The sequence below is a fragment of the Actinia tenebrosa genome, unplaced genomic scaffold (assembly GCF_029948245.1).
Source record: "Actinia tenebrosa isolate PJP-AT-01 unplaced genomic scaffold, QUT_ActTen_1.0 PGA_scaffold7__59_contigs__length_16204524, whole genome shotgun sequence".
NCBI classification, from domain to species: domain Eukaryota; kingdom Metazoa; phylum Cnidaria; class Anthozoa; order Actiniaria; family Actiniidae; genus Actinia; species Actinia tenebrosa.
The window spans coordinates 10,543,047-10,565,337 of NW_028292584.1; the positions used below are offsets into that span (position 1 = coordinate 10,543,047).

At 35.8% G+C, this 22,291-nt stretch overlaps 2 protein-coding genes across 3 annotated transcripts; one reads left to right on the forward strand and one right to left on the reverse strand.

The window, feature by feature from the left end:
* The first annotated feature begins 272 nt into the window (after positions 1–272).
* LOC116301228 (uncharacterized) lies at positions 273–11,062 on the forward strand. The gene is made up of 11 exons (XM_031710254.2): positions 273–1,194; positions 2,726–2,920; positions 3,635–3,725; positions 4,134–4,224; positions 4,698–4,810; positions 5,612–5,751; positions 6,259–6,477; positions 6,918–7,456; positions 8,525–8,826; positions 9,556–9,662; positions 10,662–11,062. Exons 1-11 carry the CDS (start codon positions 1,027–1,029, stop codon positions 10,722–10,724), a joined length of 2,028 nt encoding a protein of 675 aa, XP_031566114.2. The 5' UTR covers positions 273–1,026; the 3' UTR covers positions 10,725–11,062.
* An 850-nt stretch (positions 11,063–11,912) lies between these two features.
* Positions 11,913–22,088, reverse strand: LOC116301229 (rho GTPase-activating protein 24). 2 transcript variants are annotated; one of them, XM_031710255.2, is made up of 13 exons: positions 21,938–22,088; positions 20,745–20,849; positions 19,895–19,997; positions 18,788–18,906; positions 17,975–18,095; positions 17,550–17,627; positions 16,869–16,997; positions 16,672–16,765; positions 16,154–16,250; positions 15,556–15,686; positions 14,846–14,997; positions 13,268–13,415; positions 11,913–12,368 (listed from the first exon to the last, which is right to left on the reverse strand). In XM_031710255.2, exons 1-13 carry the CDS (start codon positions 21,980–21,982, stop codon positions 12,275–12,277), a joined length of 1,416 nt encoding a protein of 471 aa, XP_031566115.2. In that variant the 5' UTR covers positions 21,983–22,088; the 3' UTR covers positions 11,913–12,274. The 2 variants fall into 2 exon arrangements, with proteins under 2 accessions (XP_031566115.2, XP_031566116.2); XM_031710256.2 differs by lacking the exon at positions 21,938–22,088 and adding an exon at positions 21,636–21,783.
* Positions 22,089–22,291: the final 203 nt, after the last annotated feature.

Here is a 22,291-nt window from a genome sequence, read left to right on the forward strand (position 1 = left end):
GATGGACATAGGGATGGAAATAAGTTTCTTACAGCTTTTAAAATCTTTATCGGAAATCTCTCTGTGATGCATAAAAATCCTCTAAATATTAGTAGCCTTGCGGTGAAATATCGAGTATCTAAATGATTGCGTCACTGAGTAAAAAATTTATTATTATGACCAAAGCACTTTTTCATTATTAAGATTTTATTAATCAATTAACTTAATTTATTTTTTATTCATGACTACATGGTGTGAGAAAGGCCTGGGTGCTAGTAGGTAAACATGTTGGTAGTCATAGCAACAAGCTAATGAGAGGCTCGTCATCGTGAAGACAAAAGTGAAGCGTTTTGATGGCGGACTTTAGGATTTGAAGACTTTACAAGATTTGTACTGAAAGCCTTTAACTATCACCAGAAACGACCCCATCGTATTCTACTTACGCTATTTATTGGATCTGCGGTTGTGATTTGAAGCCAGAGAAAAAGACAGGCGATAAAACGCGTAGTTCTTGATTGAGTAATTTCTTATGGTTTCTACGCGTGGAACTTTGAAGACAAAAAACTAGTGTTTTTACGCTTTGATTGCCTTATTACATCAATAATCAACAAAGAGTATAACAAGGTTTGATAAAGAAGACAATCTGTCTTGGAAGTGCTGGTACAACTAGAGATCGGAGACACTATTGATTTACAACAGTTGGATTCCAGCCGTTAAGGAAGAGCAATTTGTTTTGAAAATATAGCTGCTTCCACCAGGCTTCCTAAACGTATAAAAAGCGCTTTCTTTCACGTCGTATTACTCTGTTTAAAGAAACACACGATAAACTGTCTGTAATTCAAGAGTAGATGTGAAAACCCACTGTAACTTTGACAAGCATGTGTTCAAAGAGATCTCTTCAAACACGAGTTTGATTTAGAACTCAAATATTCCAAATTGCTTGATGATTTCGTTCAAGGGAAAGATGAACAAGCTATTGTATTTCTGTGTTATCAAGTTATTAGCTAGCTAGTTTGTACATGGAGAGATCCTAGTTGAACATTATAAATGGAAAAATACGAAAACTTGGGACTTGTTGGAGAAGGATCGTATGGGATGGTGATGAAATGTCGCCACAAAGACTCCAACCAAATCGTCGCTATCAAGAAGTTTATTGAATCTGAGGATGATAAAATGGTAAAGAAGATTGCTCTTCGTGAAGTTCGAATGCTAAAGGTTAGTTTCCATCAAGTTAAATTCCATAAATTAGAGAAAATGTTTACGATCGATCGACGTATAAACTGCAAAATTTAAAATTTAACTGCTTAACAAATAAAAGTATGTATGTATGTATGTATGTAATGTTTCTGCGTTTTCGGGAAGTTCAACATCTTGTCTACTTTTCTGAGCTGATCTTTCTCTCCTTTTTTCCTTGAAATTTATTTTCTCAGTAAGCTTATATTTTTTTCTTCAATTCCGTCTCTCTTTATTTGCTTCTCCAACGTGTCTACTCCTTTAGTTACAATGATTTCATAATTTTCTTTGTAAACAAATTATTGTAGACATGTTTTATTTTTGCAATATGAAAGTTTACCGATGTTTGTTGACATAAGGCTTTTAACGCGATCGACGAGCATTTTGAACTAAATAAATGATTACAAATTTTCCTCTTAAAATACAAAAGAGCTCCTTATTCTGGCTTTTTATTTTGGGTGATCGATGTTTATCTGGATGCTCAAAAAAACTTATTCCAAAAAATAGAAAGGTAGCAAGGAATTAATCTGGCTAAAGTTTGTTAGTTAGTTTGAAGATCAAACTTATTCATTTCATGATCACAGAAAATGTTTCCTATATATAACGTTCTTACTTTCTAAGTCTTAGTATTATTCCTGCATCATTAAATCAAGCCTAATTTCGTAACGTTATAACAAAGTGCTTAGGATTTCTATGGCAATATGTGTTAACAATGATGTAATGAATTCTTTAGTCTGAATATGAATAATTATAACACTATCATTAAACATTTTAAATGACAAATATTGGTCGTGGTTCGTCAACTTACAATATGATGACTGCATCACCTCATTTTAGCACATTTAAAGTAATTCAAATTCTTATCTTAAGCTGAAAATGATAAAGCCTAAGTACCTGACATGTTGAGTATCACACATACATTGATCTACTTTAATGAGGGAGTCATTCAAACTAACCCAATCTTTACAAGTATCATATCAATAGGACCTAGAACCAGCTATTCTCAATAACAATATCACATAATTTTACCTCAAATTATTTGATAATGATTGTACGTGCCAAAGTACAAAATAAAATTTTTTCAAAGAGTCGAAAACGAATTCCGAAGAATAGCCTGATGTATTGATGCAAATATATTGTAGGGGAGGTTATTAAGAATTTAAGAATTAGGAAGTCCTCCTTTCAAGAACAGCTGTTTCAAGGCGTCCATAGGAGTATTTTTTTATTCAGCGATAGCAGATCAATGACACTGGGGGGCGGGATCTAGAATTTTTTTCTCAATGTGAAACTCAAATTAAGACACAAAATAAAATTTTATTCTCATAAAAAGTAGGAGGCCTTTCATTAACCTGACTCTGTCATCCATGTGGTATAAAGTTTTAAAATATTTATGCAGCATCCCTGTGATGTTTTGAAATGCCATGACATAACTAGATAAACAGGTGAAGTTGGTATTATCATTCTATGTAAAATGAAATATCTTTTTCCTCTTTTTTTTTTTTTTTTTTTACAGCAACTACGCCATGAAAACCTAGTCAATTTAATTGAAGTATTTCGTCGCAAAAAGCGTCTGTTCCTGGTCTTTGAATTCGTAGATCATACAGTCTTAGATGATTTAGAAAGATATCCTAATGGCCTTGATGAACTGACAGCTAAGAAAATTATGTGGCAGGTACTGAGGGCTGTGGAATTCTGTCACAATCATAATGTAAGTGAACATCATTGTTATATGTTGGGATAGCTCACCTCTCACCAATGCGACCAAGTGGGTTCAAGTCCCACTTTGCTCGGTGTCGCATGTGAGTAGAGTTGCTTGTTGGTTCTCTCCTGTGCTTCAAGGATTTTTCTCCAGTTTTCCTCCCTTGCTAAAAATCAACTCCTAAATTCCTATTCAGAATCCAGTGGAAGAAGAGCCACTTTGTCAAATCCACTGTTAATTCCCATTATTTATTATGTGCTAAGCCTTTGTTTTCTGTGGTTTTTGTAATGTGTTATGTAATTATTATGTGTACTATTATTGCAAGCAAATTACTTTACCAGTATACACTTAGTTAAAAAATGTACTGTCAAATGTACAGAAATAAATTGTAAAACCAAAGCAAAGTAAAACAGTTACACTATAAGATTAAATTGGTGTTTGTCATACATTAGGCTCTTATTTTTTTGGAACAAACAAGCAAGTGTATATCTATGGAAATAAATTATCATCCTCTATCTTTGAGTTAAATTATCACCATTAACACTCTCTTAACAGCTTTTTATGGTTGAATAGTAATGAATAATGAGATGATCTAAAACAAAAGAGAAGCTTCCCTGTCATTATAACTTAAAAGATTATCTAACCAGGTAGCGTTAAGGACTGATAAAATAGTACTTTATGAACTTCAAAATGACTGGGGATTTTTTCATTCTTTTTATACAGATTATTCATAGGGATGTTAAGCCTGAAAATATTTTAGTTTCTAAAAGTGGAATTGTGAAATTATGCGACTTTGGCTTTGCTAGAACATTAGGTAAGTTGTTGATATTATTATATAGTAAATATTATGTCTATTTATGAGAAAAATGAATGCAAAAAGATTACTTATTTTTTCAAGGAAAAGAAAGGTGATTTCTCTTGACTAGCCCATGAAAAAAAATCTAATACTCAAATGAAAGAAAAGAAAATTTTTTGTCCACTAATGTCTGTAATACACACTAATATCTATATCACAGTTAAATTTGGAGTATAACATAGAATCATTTTAAAATATATTATTTATAAAAAACAACAGTTTCCTGTTTTTCTTTGCAACTTTTTTGAATTCAAATAATTGCAATTGTGAGATCTTTATCTAGTTTGCCTCATACGATATACAGCTGTAACTTCTGGAAGGCAAAGATGATAACGATAATAAACCTATTGTTATTATGTTGTACAGCGGCAGGGCCAGGAGAAGCTTATACAGATTATGTTGCTACTCGATGGTACAGAGCACCAGAACTGCTGGTTGGTGATACAAAATATGGAAGGTACATGTAAATTGTGAAAAAAAAATTCTTGTCTATGGACTTAGAAACTACATGTAGTGCTTTCAAATCATGGAGATATTGATCAATATGATAATGGTCCTTTTTTCATTATTCATATGGTAGCTGCTGTTTCTTTCATTACATCCTTGAATACTGCATATTCATGTGCACAAATGCATTCCCTACTAGCAGAGTCTCCCTCGGCGATTCTTGGCAGAGAAAATGGTAAAGAATCTGCCCAAAAACGCCGACAAGGGAGACTCTGCTAGCAGGGAACCAAATGCACAACTTCAATGATACAAACACTGTCTTATAAATAGACTTTTGGGTTTAATGTTTACCCATTTCAGACCAGATGAGTCTTTAGTCGTAAACACAGTGATATTTACTGAATAGGTAAAGGGACTATTCAAAACTTAAGTATTGTAACCATATTAATATGAATCATTTTCATTTTTTGTGTCTTTTTCTAGGGCTGTAGATATTTGGGCAATTGGCTGTTTATTGGCTGAAACTTTGACTGGAGAACCGCTATTCCCAGGAGATTCAGACATAGATCAGTTGTACCACATAATGAGATGTTTTGGTGAGTTGATCATAGTAGGATAATATTACATCTTATTGATAATTATCTTATGCTTGTGAGCACAGATTTGGCTATCAGTTTAATTCATTAATTCTTGAATTTGTTGGTTGTAAAGAAACTGTTGTAAAGAAACTGTTGTAAAGAAACTGTTGTAAAGCCAGTTTGATCGAGTCTCCCTGATTATTCTTGGGTGGCAGTGACCTCAAAGAAAAGACAAGATTCTCCTTTCCTTCTAATAATAACAATCATAATAGCTCTTATATTTATTAAGAACACAAACATCCTTACTATAAATTCTCTTGCCCATGGATGAGGTACTGTAAAAGGAGACTCTGTTGCAGGGTAACTTTTCCACCTTTCCAACACACCAGGGCTCGGTTGTACGAAGGGTGGATAGCTCTATCCTGTGGATAAATCGATGCTGTTATCCAATAAAATTATCCACTGGATAAAATTTGTCAGATAGCATTATCCACTCTTCATACAACAGGGCTGAGTATAAAGAGAAGGTTATTTCACATAAGGTAATAGGAACTATACGCACTCCAAACCATCTGTTGACCGACTGTTGGTCAACTGTCAACTAATTGCCAACCCATTAATGGGCATTTGTGGACTGTTTGTGGACCGTTATCTGTAGTATGTAGCAATGACCTATCAACTACAACTGTCAACCAACTGCTGACAATCTCCTGACCAACAGTCAGTCAACAGATGGTTTGGGATGCTAATAGTTGCTACTACCCTTGCATATCTTTGTTTGTCTTCATTTTCTTTTCCCATTTTATACTTGTTTCACAGGTAACTTGATTTCACGACACAAGGAAATATTTCAAAAGAACCCTCTTTTTGTGGGCATGAGATTACCAGATGTCAAGGAAGTGGAACCTTTGGAGAGGAGATTTCCTAGAATTAGCCCTTTAGCAATGGATTTATTGAAGGTACATTTTCATTCATCTTGTCTGCTGTGCCTGGATGTGCAGGGGCAGCAGAGCCTTTTTGAAATTGGGAGTATCTGGGGCTTAATGGTGCCAATCTCTGTCGTCGCTGTGCTGGTGTTTAACCCTTTGACTCCTGGGCAATTTTGGGTATTTTCAATGCTCACAACGTTTTCATTGGTTTTCGGAATGTAAGCCTTCTGCAACCCCTGCAGTTTGGATTGACACAGTGTTTTAAGCAAACAAGGGATGCCATTTACTGGTGGCATAATTTTCCAGTACAGAACACAGGTCGTTTGATGGAGAAATGGCAGCTCATTTTGGAGGTTTATTGAAAACTGGAAATTTTCAGAGCCATTTTGTCCATCTCTGAAAACCGGAATAAAAGATTTCCACTACCTAGACCAAGGCATAAAGTGCTGTAGGCCATGTTATTAAAGTATATTTGAGACAATTTGCATCCAATGTGGTCGTTTTATACTAACTCATTTTTTGCTTTCATTCCTTCAGCTTTGTCTCAAGATGGATCCTGCAGAACGACCATCTTCCTCACAGCTTCTTAAGCATGATTTCTTTAGGAAAGACAACTTTGCTGAAAGATTCACGCAAGAACTGAGAGCAAAAATAAACAAAGAGACAGCTGATAATCCACTGTTAAAGTTCCTCAGTGGCACAAAACATGATGAAGCTGAAGAGAGAGCAAGAAGAAAAGACAAGAAAATGAAAAAGGTTAGAAATGTCTTTCATATAGAAATTTTGAAAAGTTGAATCACATTCGTTCTCATAATATGTTATGCCCTTTGTGTACCTAGCTTATTACTATGCAGAAACTCAAGCTAGCATTTTGATATCTGCTAAAACAGGGTTTTTTAAACATCCTCACTGGATAAATGGTGCATGGAACCAGACCAAATCTCCATGTAGTATTGATGTCAGTGCCTCACTCTCACCTCAAATCAGCAAACCTCTACCCAGCTCTTGGAAATTGCATTCCCTGTCCATGGAGAAGATATAGATCAATCTTTTTCTCAAGCTACACAATATATATTTTCCCCAGATTTTTCTGACTCTTGAAAAAGTCCATCTTCTTCCATGCAGGATGTACAGTGTAAATTCTGAATAGGATATTTTCTGGAGTTAGTTAAATCAAACTGTTTTTCTTCTGACAGCTGCAAGAAGCAAAAGGAGCCAAAGAAAGAGAAGCAAGGAAGGCTGAACTAAAAGATTCTAAGAAACACAAAGAGTCAACAAACACTGAAAAAGTCAGCAAAAAGCAACCTCTTCCTTCGACAAGTCAAAGCTCGTCATCACATTCAACACAAGAACACACAACAACGTCATCAAGCGTACACCATACACTTGCAGCTGCAACAACATCAAGTATGACAACATCGCATAGTACGCCTTCACATTCAACACCGGGAACACCCTTAGAGACAATTACGGCACCCAATAATGCACACGGGCGGCAGTTATCTCCTATACAAAGTGCAAGTGGTTTACGGAATTCCCCAACAAGACATTCGCCGCCATCAGAATCCCATTCCAACACACACTCTAATCCTCATGCAGTAACAAGTGTGGCTTCAGTGATTTCTAATAAAAGTAATGGCTCACAAGCATTGACGTTATCCAAGACTAATATAGGACTGGGTATGGTTGGTAGCCCAAGCCATGACTCGCCTTCTCTTGGTCCTCCAGCTTTCAGGTAATATGCAAGATACATCCCTGGGATAATATTACAGTGTGGCTATTATAACCAGGGCCACCTAAACAACAAGAACCAATCAAATTGTAGAATGAAAACAATACATTCCAACTTTGGGTAGTGGAGCTAATCAGAAACCAGCAGAGAACAATAGCCTTTCAGCATCTTTTTATTCTCACAAGAAAATAGAGATGGCTATCTAGTTGTTTACTCATAACATCAGGCTCAAATTACCATTCTTGTGCAGTCTAGGTTTTTGATTGGCTCGACATTGGTTCTCACTGTCTAGGTGGGCCTGGTTCAGGGCTCGAAATAGCGGCCTGCCAATGGCCAAATGACAGGACAAATTTCAGGTTGGCCAGGCGAAAATAAGGATGCACTGCCAAATGAATAATAAAAAGGCATGCAAAATTTACAAGAATGATCTCCTTTTACCATACTCCTTTACTATGGCAGGCTAAAAGAAGTTTTCTATTTCGAACCCTGTGGTTGTAGTAGTTGCTGCACTGTAATAGTAGCTCTTCTAAGGATTCAGTTCAGTTTTGTAACTAAAAGTTAATTTACCTGATTACCTGCTGGCAGCCATGTTAGATGTCAGTTACTCTGGAAAAATGCAAATCCTTCTCATCTAAATTAATGATTTTTGTATTGTTCCCGCCATTCAATATGGCATCTACCTCGATGTTATTGCACAAACCTTTGTGATGTATGACAGAAAACCAAAGGCTCATAGAGAATAGTGTATTTTATTCTCAGGCTTTTCCTGATCATTTTGTTTACACTAGTTTCATTCCTTTCTGATTGCTGTCTTGATACCTGCTGATCAAGACAACAGTTGCAGGGAAGGAACTGGGAAATTGAGAGTATGTAAAAGTGCATGGGAGCCTACTCTGGTTTATTGACGGTAGTCCATTGCGTGATTTCCCTGTCACAACTGTTGTCTCCTTCGGCATGCAGCAATGTAAAAAAATAGTAAACAGAGCACAGGAAAAGCTCTTCTATTTTCTGACTAAGGTTTCAGTGATAGTCTTGAGTAAATACTAATAGCAGTGCTTTTGTCCTGAACAGAGTAACAACAGACAGCAGATCCAAGAAGACAACTGGAGGATATGGTAGCAAAAAATCCACTGGATCATCTAATCACTCGTCGTTACATTCAAATTCTGAAATGAACACTTATTACGACCAAAGGACATTTAGTAATTTTGAAATAAGTGGTCGTCATAGTGAAATAGGATCATGGCAAGATACCAGGCCAAGTTTAGAATCTAGTTCAAAGAAAAAGAGAGACAAGGACAAAGACGTGTTTAGAGATAGATTAAGAAGTGAAAACGAGCTTCCTCATTTACCTGATTTACATGGAATAGAAGGTACTGTAACAACTCCAAGTATAAACCGTCATGTTAGGGGAAAATAATTATCTATCATCTTGTTGGGGAAAATTATTAAAAAAAGCTTGTGCATGTATTTTATGCTTACTGTCACTCCCTGTGAGCTCTTCCATGAGGTTCCTGGCTCACTTAACATGCACTATTACTACATTCACCATTTACAACACACAAAATCAGAGAAAACCCTCTTGGCAAGGAAGAGAACATCAAACAAACTCACTACACATATGTAGCACAGTCAAATATTAAACCTACAACCACAGTTGTGAATGGTGAGACAGTAAAGCAGCAGCACATGCCACCCTAAATTACACATGGTGACTAACGTATGGCAGAGATGGGGGGCAGGTGAAATTGAGGGGGGATTGGGAAAATTTTGGTAGGAAAAAGGGGGGGATGGGCAAATTTTCATCAGAAAAATGGGGGGATGCACAATTTTTGGAACAAGCTACAAGCCTTGTTTTGGACGGGGGTTGTATTTTCTTTGCATGACTTTTAAGGGGGGTGTTAAGAATTATTCTGGACATTTAAAATTATCACCTGCCCCCCCCCCCCCCCCCCCTCCTGCCATACATTATGAACACAGCCTTAGTAATCATAACAATACAGTTGCTTTCAGTAGCTGACCATGCCAGTAAAGATGAACAAAACAAGCAAGAGGTTTGATGTGTCTGGTCTAACTTACACGTTGTACTTTCTTGATCACAGGCAAAAGTTACAAGGGAAGTAAAAACTCCAAGAAGACAACAGTATCGATGATGCCGCACATCACTAACCTGACACCATTCCAGAATGGACCCTCTGGCCATCACCAAGTATGTACCTACCTACACAGCACTTACTAACTACTACACAGACAAAATCTTTTGGCTTCTGACATAATACGTAATATACCAGTTAGAACAGATGACTCAAAAGTGACAACTTAGCATTCAAATTTGCTAGTGCTTTGGCAAGTTTTCAAAAGCTAAATTTGTAGAAGCTGATAATATTGCCCGATGTTGTTTCAGTTGCAGATTGAAATAATCTTTATTTGAACCCTAACACCTAACTATTTATCAGTTAGACGACATAAAAACGCGCGCCCATGGCGATATAGACGCATGAGAGAAAATATAAAGAACGATTAACAAAAGAAAGAGTGGCATGAGGCGAAGCCAAGTGACACTCTAGCTTGTTAAGAGTTCTTTATATTTTCTCAAGTGCGTCTATATCGCCATGGGCGAGCGGTTTTTTGTCGTCTGATTTATAATACGACCAAAAATCTACCGTGGGACCCATGGGCAAATAGTTCATAGGCATTTCAGCCAGTCAGAGCACGCGTTATATCACCCATCTCGCTCGTGCTATGACGCCATCGGGTTTGAAAATTTAGAGAAAAAAAGGCGAGCGTCCGTTGAGATCAGCAAGCGTGCAGCCCATGGGGAAATAGTTCATTGGTTTTTAGCCAATCAGAGCGCGTGTAATAATCTAGTTATATTATAATTTAGTGTATTGTACCATTATTGATCATCATGTCAGATCTTGGCAGTGAAATATATGTATAAAAGATGACTTGTCTGAAATGAATAGTTTATAAATTGAACAGAATTTACTTCCAAATTTACATCAAAATTTGTTCTTGAGAATTCTGCTTGCAAAAAATAGAGATCAAGAATTTTGTTGTGCTTTTTATTTATTTATTTATTTATTTGCCTTTTCTTTTTGAACAAATCAAATGTCTGACTATTAGATCATATCTTAGCAATTTTAATAATTTTGCTTTATATACGGAGTTCACATACTGACTTCAGAATTGTCTGTCTTGCTTTCAGGGGTCATCACCGCAGGGACATTATCAAGGTGGAAGTCATGACTCTAATCTTCCATCAGTGTAACAAACAGCCGTCATCATGAATAATAATGAATCGAGTATCACCAATACATTACAATAGGACCAGTGTTTGTTTTGGTCTTATTGTAGAAATCCAAAAGTAGCTTTTGTCAATTTTTTGCATTTATTATTATTAATTATTATCAGAAATGTCAAATACATCAGGTTTCTGAAGCAACGTATTCCTACGTAGGTACTGTAGCATGTTATGCTTGTATCAAATGGATTCTACATAATCAAATATTACTAGGGGAATGCATATTCAAGGACAATGAAGCTAATCTATAATATGTTATAAAAATGTATATCTTTGGTAATAACTACTTGATAATTTATTTCAAAGTCATGTTTGTTTGTATTCAATGGTATTATTAAATAGGGTGGCAAAAGAAACGACCAACAACAATACAGTAATTAGTAAGGAATATCTATAGTAACATAACTTACGTATACCATTCATTTGCTTCTTACAAAAGATATCAATCATTTGTCAAGGTGTAGAATAATCTATTATCAATTATTATTATTAATAACATGATTTGATGATCAAAACAAATAGCATTAAATTAAAATTTTGCTTGTTAGGAAGTTCCATATTTTATACTAAATTTCATAAGTCAGATTTCACAGTTTGATTCAACCACTACCAAGGACAAACAATGAGTACTAGCGTTCTTTGTTTCATCTACTTGTGGTGGATAACCTTAACTCAGTTTTGTAATATCTATTAAGGCTGATTTACATCATACGGTACAATTTTCCCTCACAACTATTGTGCCAAACATGCTTATGCCAAGTTTTAGCTGCCGTGTACATGTATAGCATAAGCAAATTGCATTGTCACAGTCATCTACATGAAGCAGTTATGTCGTTAACATGTTGCATACGGCAGTTGTGAGGAAAAATCATACAATGTAAATTGGCCTTTAGAGTTGGTTAAATCTGTTGGATTTCTAATTAGTAAAGTTCTTGAAAAATTATGAAAACAAACCAGGATCATACTCTCAATATACAAATCACCAAGTCTGTACAAATCTTTGAAATAAGATCATCTTTTTGCTACTTTTTTAAGTTTTATCACTATTGTCTCTGATATCTGCCTCTGGTGTTGTATAACCTGAACTATTTTGTTACGTATTGTACAAAAATATTCATATCCATTTATGGCTGTCTAAGTAACAAAAATATTGAATTGGAATAAAAATACATTTATTAACCTGCTTAAATTAACCACTTGTTGACAATTATCTGGACAGTCTTGATGGATTCCTTGTGTTGCAGTAAAACTTGTTTTTTTTCTTTTCCAAAAATATTGTTAACTGCATCACAAGATTAGAATAGATTATGAAGCATAGGAAATTTTGCACTAAGCCAGATAGCCAACTTCATGGTCTTCCATGGTCTCTTACTAGGAGAGGTTCCATTCATATTTTCTCAGGCTTTAAACCTCTTTGTTTTTTTGTTAAGATAAACTATAGATAGCTACATATGATGTATTATATCATGAATAGTCATACCCAGAGTAAAGGGATGGATTTATGCATAATGCAATTGCTAATGTCCTTGCCCAAACCCAAAACCTCCATTCTGAACAATGAATTCATCCATTGCTTCATTGAGTTTAGCTATTCTGTCTTCTGCTGCAACCCTGCGAAAATGAATTAACAAATGAATTGATGAAAGAATGAATGAATGAATGAATAAAAAATGGATGAATGAGGAATCAATCCACCAATAGATGGATGAATAAATGGATGCAAAGGATAAATGGAGAACTAAACATTGTTGAGATGAAAGGATGGATGGAATATAATGGATAGGTAGATGGAAGAAAATAAATAGTTGAAAGGATAGAGCAGGTTAGAATCTAATGAAAGGATGAATGGGATGGACATGCACTCATGGAATTGACTGACAGAAAAACAGATACATGTACTTCAGTTTTTACCAAATGAATTTTCTCCCTTTCTGATTGGTCTAGAGCCAGGGGAGATAATAGGACAAACCAATTACATCAGCAAATCGCACGCACTTGAAACCGTTTTTATTCTAAATTTTACCCTTGTTTTCATAGTAAAATTGTTAATTTTCTGTGGTAAAAAACCACCAAGGGAGTCCACAGCATTTTGACGGCTAGATGACAAAAATCATGATAAATAAGAGGACATACCAAGGAAAACTAGAGGAAATTGGTTAAATTTCCTCTGTTCAACCCCAAGCCTCTATTGAGTTTCCCTTCAAAATAAGTCCCCAGTCCAACAGCACTGACAAAGAAGAAGCCCCCAGGGCGGCTTTATAGAAGAAATATAGCGGATAGCTAAAAGAGCTAAAAATTCAAGGATGGGGTGAATGAATGAAAGATGATACAACCAAGAAGTGACTGATTTCAACAGCACCAAAGATAAGAAATATGTTACTACAATAAACCATGTTTGATATTGTATATCTAGCCTGTGTAGCAGTGCTTTGGGGAGGGGAAGGGGGACCACTAGGCTATTGTATAAATTATTCTAATACAAAAGTCAAAATGGAGATTTCAAGTCAAACCTTGCTCGTTGTTCGTCTGACAGGCGAATTAACAGCATTTCTTGTACTTTTCTTTGTTTTTCTAAATCCATTTGTAACTCTTTTATTTGTTGCTGTTGCAGCTCCATCTCATTCTCCATTTCTTCAACTTGAGTCTTAAGATCTTCTTCTATAGCATCAAAAAATAATTTTGGAGGGTTTTAGAGGATTAGAGGATTTAAATCTTCAATTCAATCTAAAATCTCCCTCAAGATTGCAGTTCTTTGATTGACTCGTTGAAATGCTAGTCGGCGAACGAGAAATCAAACTTTGGGGGTAGCACTTCAACAATATTGGTAGTATTACAGAAACCTGAGTGCATGGTTCGTACAACTCTGGCAAGATAAAGTTCAAGGACTTTTTAAGCAATTATTGCTTTGATGTCAAATATCTTATGGCAAATGCTTCTTTGAATTGCATTATTTCGCACCATGAAAACAAGGCAAACAGATATCATTTTGAAAATGAGCCACAGACTGGGGAAAAAGTCATAAAAATTCTGTTATAATTTTATTATCATGAGAAAGCAAAATAAATAAAAATCTAAGGACTGTTTTTTCTTTGTCAAGGAATTTTGCTTAATATTCAAAAACATTTACCGTTGGGACACTTGAACCATGAACACTTCAAGGTTTTTTTGACATTTTATCATAACTATCCAATCACAGCTCTCTGAAATGAATCCAACATTGTTTAAGGCACCATCCAATCACAACAAATGGTGGAAAATCTTAAGACGTTTCATTTTTAGTGCACTCTGTGTGAACTTATGAACTGCTAGTTCACATATTAAAACGTGGTAGTATGCAAAACTGTGGCACAAAGTGCAAACTTTCAATGATTTACAGAATTAAACAAAAACATTGTTCATTGACAAAGTAGCTGTTATAAAATGAAACTTTTAACCCTCACTTTCATTGCAACAACAACACAATAGCAGGGCTGTCAACCCCCGAGATATTCAAATCTGGAGAATTGATAGGGAAGGGACATGACGTCACAGCGTGTCAAAAAGCGCGCGAAAAGACGCCTTTCGGTTTTTAACATTTGATGTGATTGGTTTATTTCTGACCAATCAGATTATCGCTTACATTACAATGGCCTGCTTGCAAGAACAGCCATGAGGAACGTTTTGATTTTGTTAGCGATGTAAAATAACACAAACAACGTAAGATAATTAGAATTTTATGGTTGTGAAACTCGGGTCTCACAAGAAAAAATGGTCAGCTTCGGGGATTATCCGGGAGATTTGAGACTCTAATCTGGAGACTGGGAGATACGGCCCAAAATCTGGAGACTCCCGGTTTATCCGGGAGAGTTGACAGCCCTGCAATAGACTCTGAAATTGCATGAAAAAATGTTGGAACCTCGGTAAGAACCTGGCTTCTGATTGGATGATTCCAAAAATGTTTAAAAAAATCTTGAAGTGTGCATGGATCAAGTGCCTGCACAGCAAAGAAAAATCAGAATTCAAGGACTTTTTAAGGTTGTACAAACCATGTGAGTAGGGCAACACCAGGAATTGAAACAAGTAATAATGTCAACATAATTATTGCTCACCTTCTGCAGGGCCATTGCTTATTGCTTCCTGAAATAATTCATTTTCTGTCACATTAAAATTCCCCGATGGTGATGCTCCTGGAGCGGAGGCCCGCTGCATGACAGGTGACTCACTACTAAAGTCTATTAGAAGTTTGGATTCTCTATCTGGCCTGAAATGATAGTCAAAGATAATACATGTGAATTTAAGAATAGGACTTAGGCCAAAATATAAGGGAAAATAAGCAATGAAGCAAACACACCAATGTAAATTAATTCTGATTTCAGTAAAAATTTGCTCATTACAAAATTGAATCTTTTTTCTTAGGACCTTAAAAGATGTCTTTTCTAATAATAATTAGCTGTTGTTTTGAAATGTGATTGTCCCGGTGAACGTAGTCTTGAGAAAGATTGTTGTTGGTGGTGACTGACGGTATTTAACTGCTTGTACAAGAAAACTTACAATTTGAGGATGAAAAGTATCAGACGAAGAAATCCCATTGTGTAGTTCCAGAAATTATCCATACCTTCTCAGGAAGGAAATTTTTTAAAGACCCTCTCTGCCCCAGGAAATTCCAATTTTCTTTCATACAAACTCTGTAATTTTTGTTCTTTCTCTGACCCCTCTGAGAGAACCAGCCAACAAACTTCACAGTAGTTTTCTACTCATAAAAAAATAATCAGAGCCTATAAATCTTTACATATAATATGGAAATTAAAATAACACATACATCACAGTAGGTCGACTGTATGTATGTTCGTCGTCACTAGGAGGAAAGAAGAGTTCGTGTTGACGTATCAGTATGCAAATAAGTGCAGTAACTTGTCCAGTACTCTCCATCATAACCTGTGGGTCTTCTGACTGTGAAAAGACAGAGAATAGCTTGTTACTTCAGACCTTAAATGATGGCTATAAACCTTTTAACCCTCTTTACTTTGGGCAGAATGTTTTCCCATTTCAGACCACATCATTTCCAAGAGTAACATTTCTTTGCTTAATGGTTGTGCATGAGAAGACACATGAATATGGATACAACTCAAACTTTGTAAAGAATCTTATTCTCAAGGAGAATGACACTTGGTCTGACCCCCAAGGTAAAGATGTCTATTGCATCTCAAAAGCAACTTCATAACAGGGTCCATTGAGTGAAAGGGATGGAATGAGGGGGATTTAGCCTCCCTGCTTTTAGCTAGCATCCACTGAAATTTTCAACTCCCCACTATTACTCTAACTAAAGCATACAAACATTCCCAGTCTCCTAGGTATTTTCAAGTCCCCCACATTCAAAAGTGCTCTGTAGCGTTTGTATAATCAAATATCTTACTTACCCCTGATCTCAGAATATTTGGACCAAATACCATAGCAACATTACGAGTGTCCATTTTGTTCTCGTCAGAATGTTCTTGTACCTCAAACAGGAAACGACTAAAATATGGTACACGTAGTTAGATTCACTTTAGAAATGTGTTAGGGATGGACCATCAGATAATTGGGGGGGGGGGGGGGGGTACAGGAATTTATGTTGTTATGTGATTATTTTTTTGTAACAACCCCTGAACTCAATTTTTTAGTTTGCTTGATATTTCTTTTATTGAAAGGAGAGGTTGTGTGATATTTTTTTCGTAGGTGAAGTGCTTGCTTGATATTTTTTGGGGGAATTACTATATCCCCCCCCCCCCTTCAATTATCTAATGGTCTTTCCCTAATAGCAATGAAGACAAAAGGTCTTTTGTCCATGGCTATATAGTGCTACCTTTGTACAACAAGTACAAGCATTTTAATTTACTGGGATATTAAATTATGAATTACATTTTTACAAAAAAAGGTTTGTGTTTCAAGTACCTACCACAACATTTTAAGAAGGTTATAGTTAGCTTTGGGTAGCTGTTGCAGATGTTTCTGGATGGATATTATGCCATCAATTTCATACATTTCATAGCCTAAATGATAAAACACTGCGTTAAAACATTCTGTCAAAAATCCATCAATGGGCTTCCTGTGGTGGTTTCCACAGGCTATCTGTTTAGATTTGACTATACATACATTTAGCAGCAGTAAGAAAGACTTCAAAAAAGTCATAAGGGATGACAGGTTCACTTAGTTCTCTTAGATACAGCTTGAGAAGTGAGGCTACTGTGTGAATATCTCGATCAGAAATATCTGGGTTTTCACCTACAAATGAAAGAAATGATTATTATAACTCACTGTTAATTTATTTAATGCTAAACACAGAAGACAGACAGGCACACCTGTTGTGCCATACCGTGTTGGTTACTGCTCTGTACTGCAATGATAATGGCGTAGTGTCTGATCTCACACATGTGAGTAGTTTCAAGAATGTCGACAACTATGCCAGGGCGTGGAAGGGTATTCACGGGAACTGGAAAACGGATTAAATATAGCTCGGAATCCAGGAAACTAGAAAAACATCTCACATGATTCGGGATATTGGCATCAGCCGTGACTCAGGAATTGCCGAATCACCGGATGTGGGATTTTGCTTATTCTTGTTTTCGGGAAAAACGTGAAAACCTTAACAAATAATAAAAAATTCAACGCCTTTGAATAATGTTGAATGTGGTTGTCGATGGGAAAATGTTTTAGGATGCTGGATTTGCATTAAAAACAGCATGTGATTTGGGATCCGGCCCCCTCCTTCCAGATCCTGTTATGTGCTATGATGGCATTTATGAATATTACAGCCTCTATATTATTAAATACTACCTCTGTTAAATGCTGCTTTCAATTCTGTAATGATCTTCATGTTACCGGGAAGCCTGAAAAGACCTTCTTCATCAAGACCTGATGACAGAAGATATTAATGATGAGTAAAGCATTTCATCCCAAATCAGAATTTAGGAATTGGTTTTTGAAAAGGGATGAAAAATGGAGGACCTTGACAAAACACTTACAGTTCAGGAGACAGTAAATTTATATCATTGCTATTTTAGGGAAATAAAACAGATTCTTTTGCACCTGTTCATTAATACATCATGCAGGAAATGATGAAAGTAATGCCACTATTTTGAGCCCTGAAGCAGTCTTACTGATCAAAATGACCAGCAAGCCAAAGATTTGACCAGACAAGTCCCAGCTCTGGCCAGACATTGTCCAACCATTACTTTAAGCCCTGTCACTTATTAGCTTACCATTTTCTCTTATATACTTCATGCAGATGTCCACAATAATTGGTACAAAACCTCCACCTTTTCTTGCTTCATACTTGATGGTTTCAGCCAAGTCACCTCCAAACATTCCTCCACCAAATGGCTGTGGATAATAACAGATATTAGTCAAATACACCTAGCGGTCTATCATCAATGCTGCATTCCAATTGCATGAGCTACTAATAGGCTATAAGTTATATACTACTAGTAGCAAAAAGTGCTGGCTTTGATAACCAAAACATTAACATTACTTTATGTGACTGATGTCACGCAACACAGTCACTGTTTTCTTAAGTGAGTATCAGATTTCATTAGTTTAGTTTGGGACGTGTGGCAGTTGCCCGTGCTTAAGTGATTTCGTCTCAAGAGGTCAAGTTAGGACTTCAAGTTAGAAGTTAACATCTGGACAAGGTACCGATCATTTAATATGTTTGTAAAGTGTTTATGTATTGAATCTTAGTCTTAATAATTCGTTCCATCGCGTATAATTCCGATACTATTTAGTTACATTCCTTTGTTGATCTACTTGTAGTTTTACGGATAAGTCAGAGATAGTCAAGATTGACGAGATATACGAATAAAGATCAATCCAGTAAAGCAGTCCAGTCTTAATTTGCCTAGCAAAGGCCACACTTTAATTCAAAACTTGTTAGTATCTATATATTTGACCCTACTAAATGGATTTGACTAAAACAATTCGGCCTCATGGGCTACATGTATTGACTCATAGCCTATTCAGGCTCAAAGACTATTTGCTAAATATACTGTACATGGTTACTTTGCAATTAATATTACCTGGTATATAATACGATTTATGACACTGATCCAGGAGTCCATTTCTTGCATTGTGGATGCAATCAATACAAACGTTTCATGACCCTCAGTTACATTACGCCCTGCTTTATCCTTGCCAGCTTTAAGAGAAAATAAGATATCTTCATTATCATAATGTATTTATCACCATCATCATCATCGCATCATGTATCATCATCATCATCGCATCATGTATCATCATCATCATGTATCATCATCATGTATCATCATCATCATCATCATCGCATCATCATCACATCATCATCACATCATCATGTATCATTATCATGTATCATCATCATGTATCATCATCATGTATCATCATCATGTATCATCATCATGTATCATTATCATGTATCATCATCATGTATCATCATCATGTATCATCACCATGTATCATCATCATGTATCATCATCATGTGTCATCATCATCATGTATCACCATCATGTATCATCATCATGTATCATCATCATGCATCATCATGTAACATCATCATGTATCATCATCATGTATCATCATCATGTAACATCATCATGTATCATTATCATGTATCATCATCATGTACCATCATCATGTATCATCATCATGTATCATCATCATGTATCATCATCATGTATCATCATCATGTATCATCATCATGTATCATCATCATGTGTCATCATCATGTATGATCATCATGTATGATCATCATGTATCATCATCATCATGTATCATCATGTGTCATCATCATCATGTATCATCATCATGTATCATCATCATGTATCATCATCATGTATCATCATCATGTATCATCATCATGTATCATCATCATGTATCATCATCATCATGTATCATCATCATGTATCATCATCATCATCATCATCGCATCATCATCACATCATCATCACATCATCATGTATCATTATCATGTATCATCATCATGTATCATCATCATTTATCATCATCATGTATTGATCATCATGTATCATCATGTATCATCATCATGTATCATCATCATGTATCATTATCGCCACATATTAACTCTTACACCCATTAAGGATTGGGCAGAGATTTTCGAACACCAACAGGCTCCCAAGGTAAATACTTACGTATAATCTCAAACTTGTACTTTCCAGGATCATTAGGATCAAGGGGAAACCTAATGACTTCATTGCCTGCTAACGGCACAATACCCAGGGGAGATTTGGGTTCCTGAGGATAATTAAAAAAAAAAAAATTTATTTTATTTTACAAAATTTGCAAAGAAAAATATACGATTATGTACATGTCTGGTAGAGACTTCCCACAGAGCAAGGCTTCAATAACAGGGTCCCATTAGCTATAGCTATATATCAATATTATGGTTGAAATAAACACATCTAAAAGAAACCTAATTGAGGCTCCGCGAAAACCATGAAGTCATCAGAATTATTCTTCTTCTTCTTGGGAACCTCTCAATTGTGAATTTTCGACCAAAATATTGCAGTGTGACATGCAAAAATATGACCAGTGACGTTTGTATGTTAAAGTTAGTTTTACCAAATAAGGTGTGTAAAAGCTCATTTGGCTGCAAAAAGCCCATGGATTTACAGTATGCAGGTCATACATTATTAAATGTAGTTATGTACTTTTATGCATTGTAAAAGGTGGCATGCAAAAGCTCATTTGGCTGTGAAAAGCCTTTTAGATGCATAAAAGTATGCAAATCATACGTCATTATTAAATGTGGTTTAATGTACTTCCTTGTAATTCACTGTAAAAGTTGGGACATAACGTAAAGGTAATATGAAGCACATAAATGTTACTGATAAGTCATAACCCTAATTGGCTTTCAAAATATTGTTTCGTGGCTTACTTTGCAGTAAAACATAGTGCTGCTACAAAATTGGCCCATATTTCCCATACTTCTTAACATATCATAGTTGATTTTTAATAATAATGTAGAACAATATTGCGCACCTTTCTATCCTTGTAGTAATAGAGTTGATCACCTTTTATCTCAAACCATCGTGTTCTAACTGTTCTAAATCCACCACCTTGTTTACGCAGCCAACCACTATATACCTAAATCAAGAGCCAAAACAACTTAAAAATGGCTTAACCATAGCAGTCTTTGTACTAACAATACTAATAAAACTTCATTAAGCACTTAAATTTGGATAGATCTCATTATATAGAGGTTAGTCACTGCTAGTTATGTTTTACAGTCGCTTTCGCTCATAAAATTATCCGGCTGTAATACACAGCAATAGGAGTGTAATATATAGTTTATTGTACAACACGAAAAACTAATAAAAAGTGCATGAAAAACAACCATTTTTATTGTAAGCAAGTGAACTCAAAAGTAAAGAACTCAAACCACTGACTCTAGTTGCACAAAGGAAAATGAAAAAATTTCCTCATGCTGAGATCAGCAAAAGAAAAAACACTCAAAACTGGTTCACAGACAGTGCATACCGCTTTGTAATTGCACTTGAAATATTGTCGTAATACGTAGGAAACTGATTTTTCTACATTAAAGCTGTGTAGCTCAGAGAATACTGTATACATGAATATTAAAATCGTGTAGAAAACAAAACAAATTAGGTTACTTTTGCATTTTACTTTCGATAAACAATAAAATGAAAGATCGATTCGGGGTATAAATCATAAAAACTGTTTGGAATAATTCACAGATTACAATAAACTTCATATAGAAGAACTAGTATTAAAGTCTTACAATGTAGGGGGATACGAATACTACACTGTAATTGCACAGAATCAGTACATCAAAGCTTGTAAAAACAAATTTCCCTCTTAAGCGCCAATTTTGACACAAATATCAACGTGACAGAAAGACCTTTCACTTACAATATCCATCGGTATGTCGTGCTGAAGGGAGAATAACATTCGAGAATTGAAATGATTTTTTCAAATGAATTTTGCCTCTAGTATGGCATTTAAACTCCAAACCCAGCTTACACTACGTGCTATGCATAGGCTCTGAAACCCTTTCAGTCCAGTCTAGGAGGTTGCTGCTATTTTATACAGGGGAGGACGGAAATCTAAATATGAATGGCTAAGCTGAAGCTTATGCCCGAGTTGCTTTCAATATATCCCCTGCATGTCACTACACGTCAAGGGATTTTCAAACACTTCATTGACTCTCTTACCACTTTTTGTTTGGTTCTTGGTGGAGGTATTGGAGCCTTCTGCATACTGATAACTAACACTAACACTCTTAAGAGTGTTTGAGGTGGTTTTAACTGCTGTTTTTACACACTTTGCTTCGTTCTTCCTCTCGCCATGTTGTTTTTATGGGAGGAGACACCTCAAGGTCAAAGGACCTGGGTGCTAGGCCAAATTTCGTAGGGGTGGGGAGAGACGGGGACTGTATGTAATATAATGCTTTTTCGGTTACGAGTTTTTAGCGTTTTTTTGGACAGATGAAAAAATAGAAAAGGGTGCTATTTTTTTCCTCATAAAGCCATCGCCGTTAGACAATCAGAACGGCACGATTAGTACAA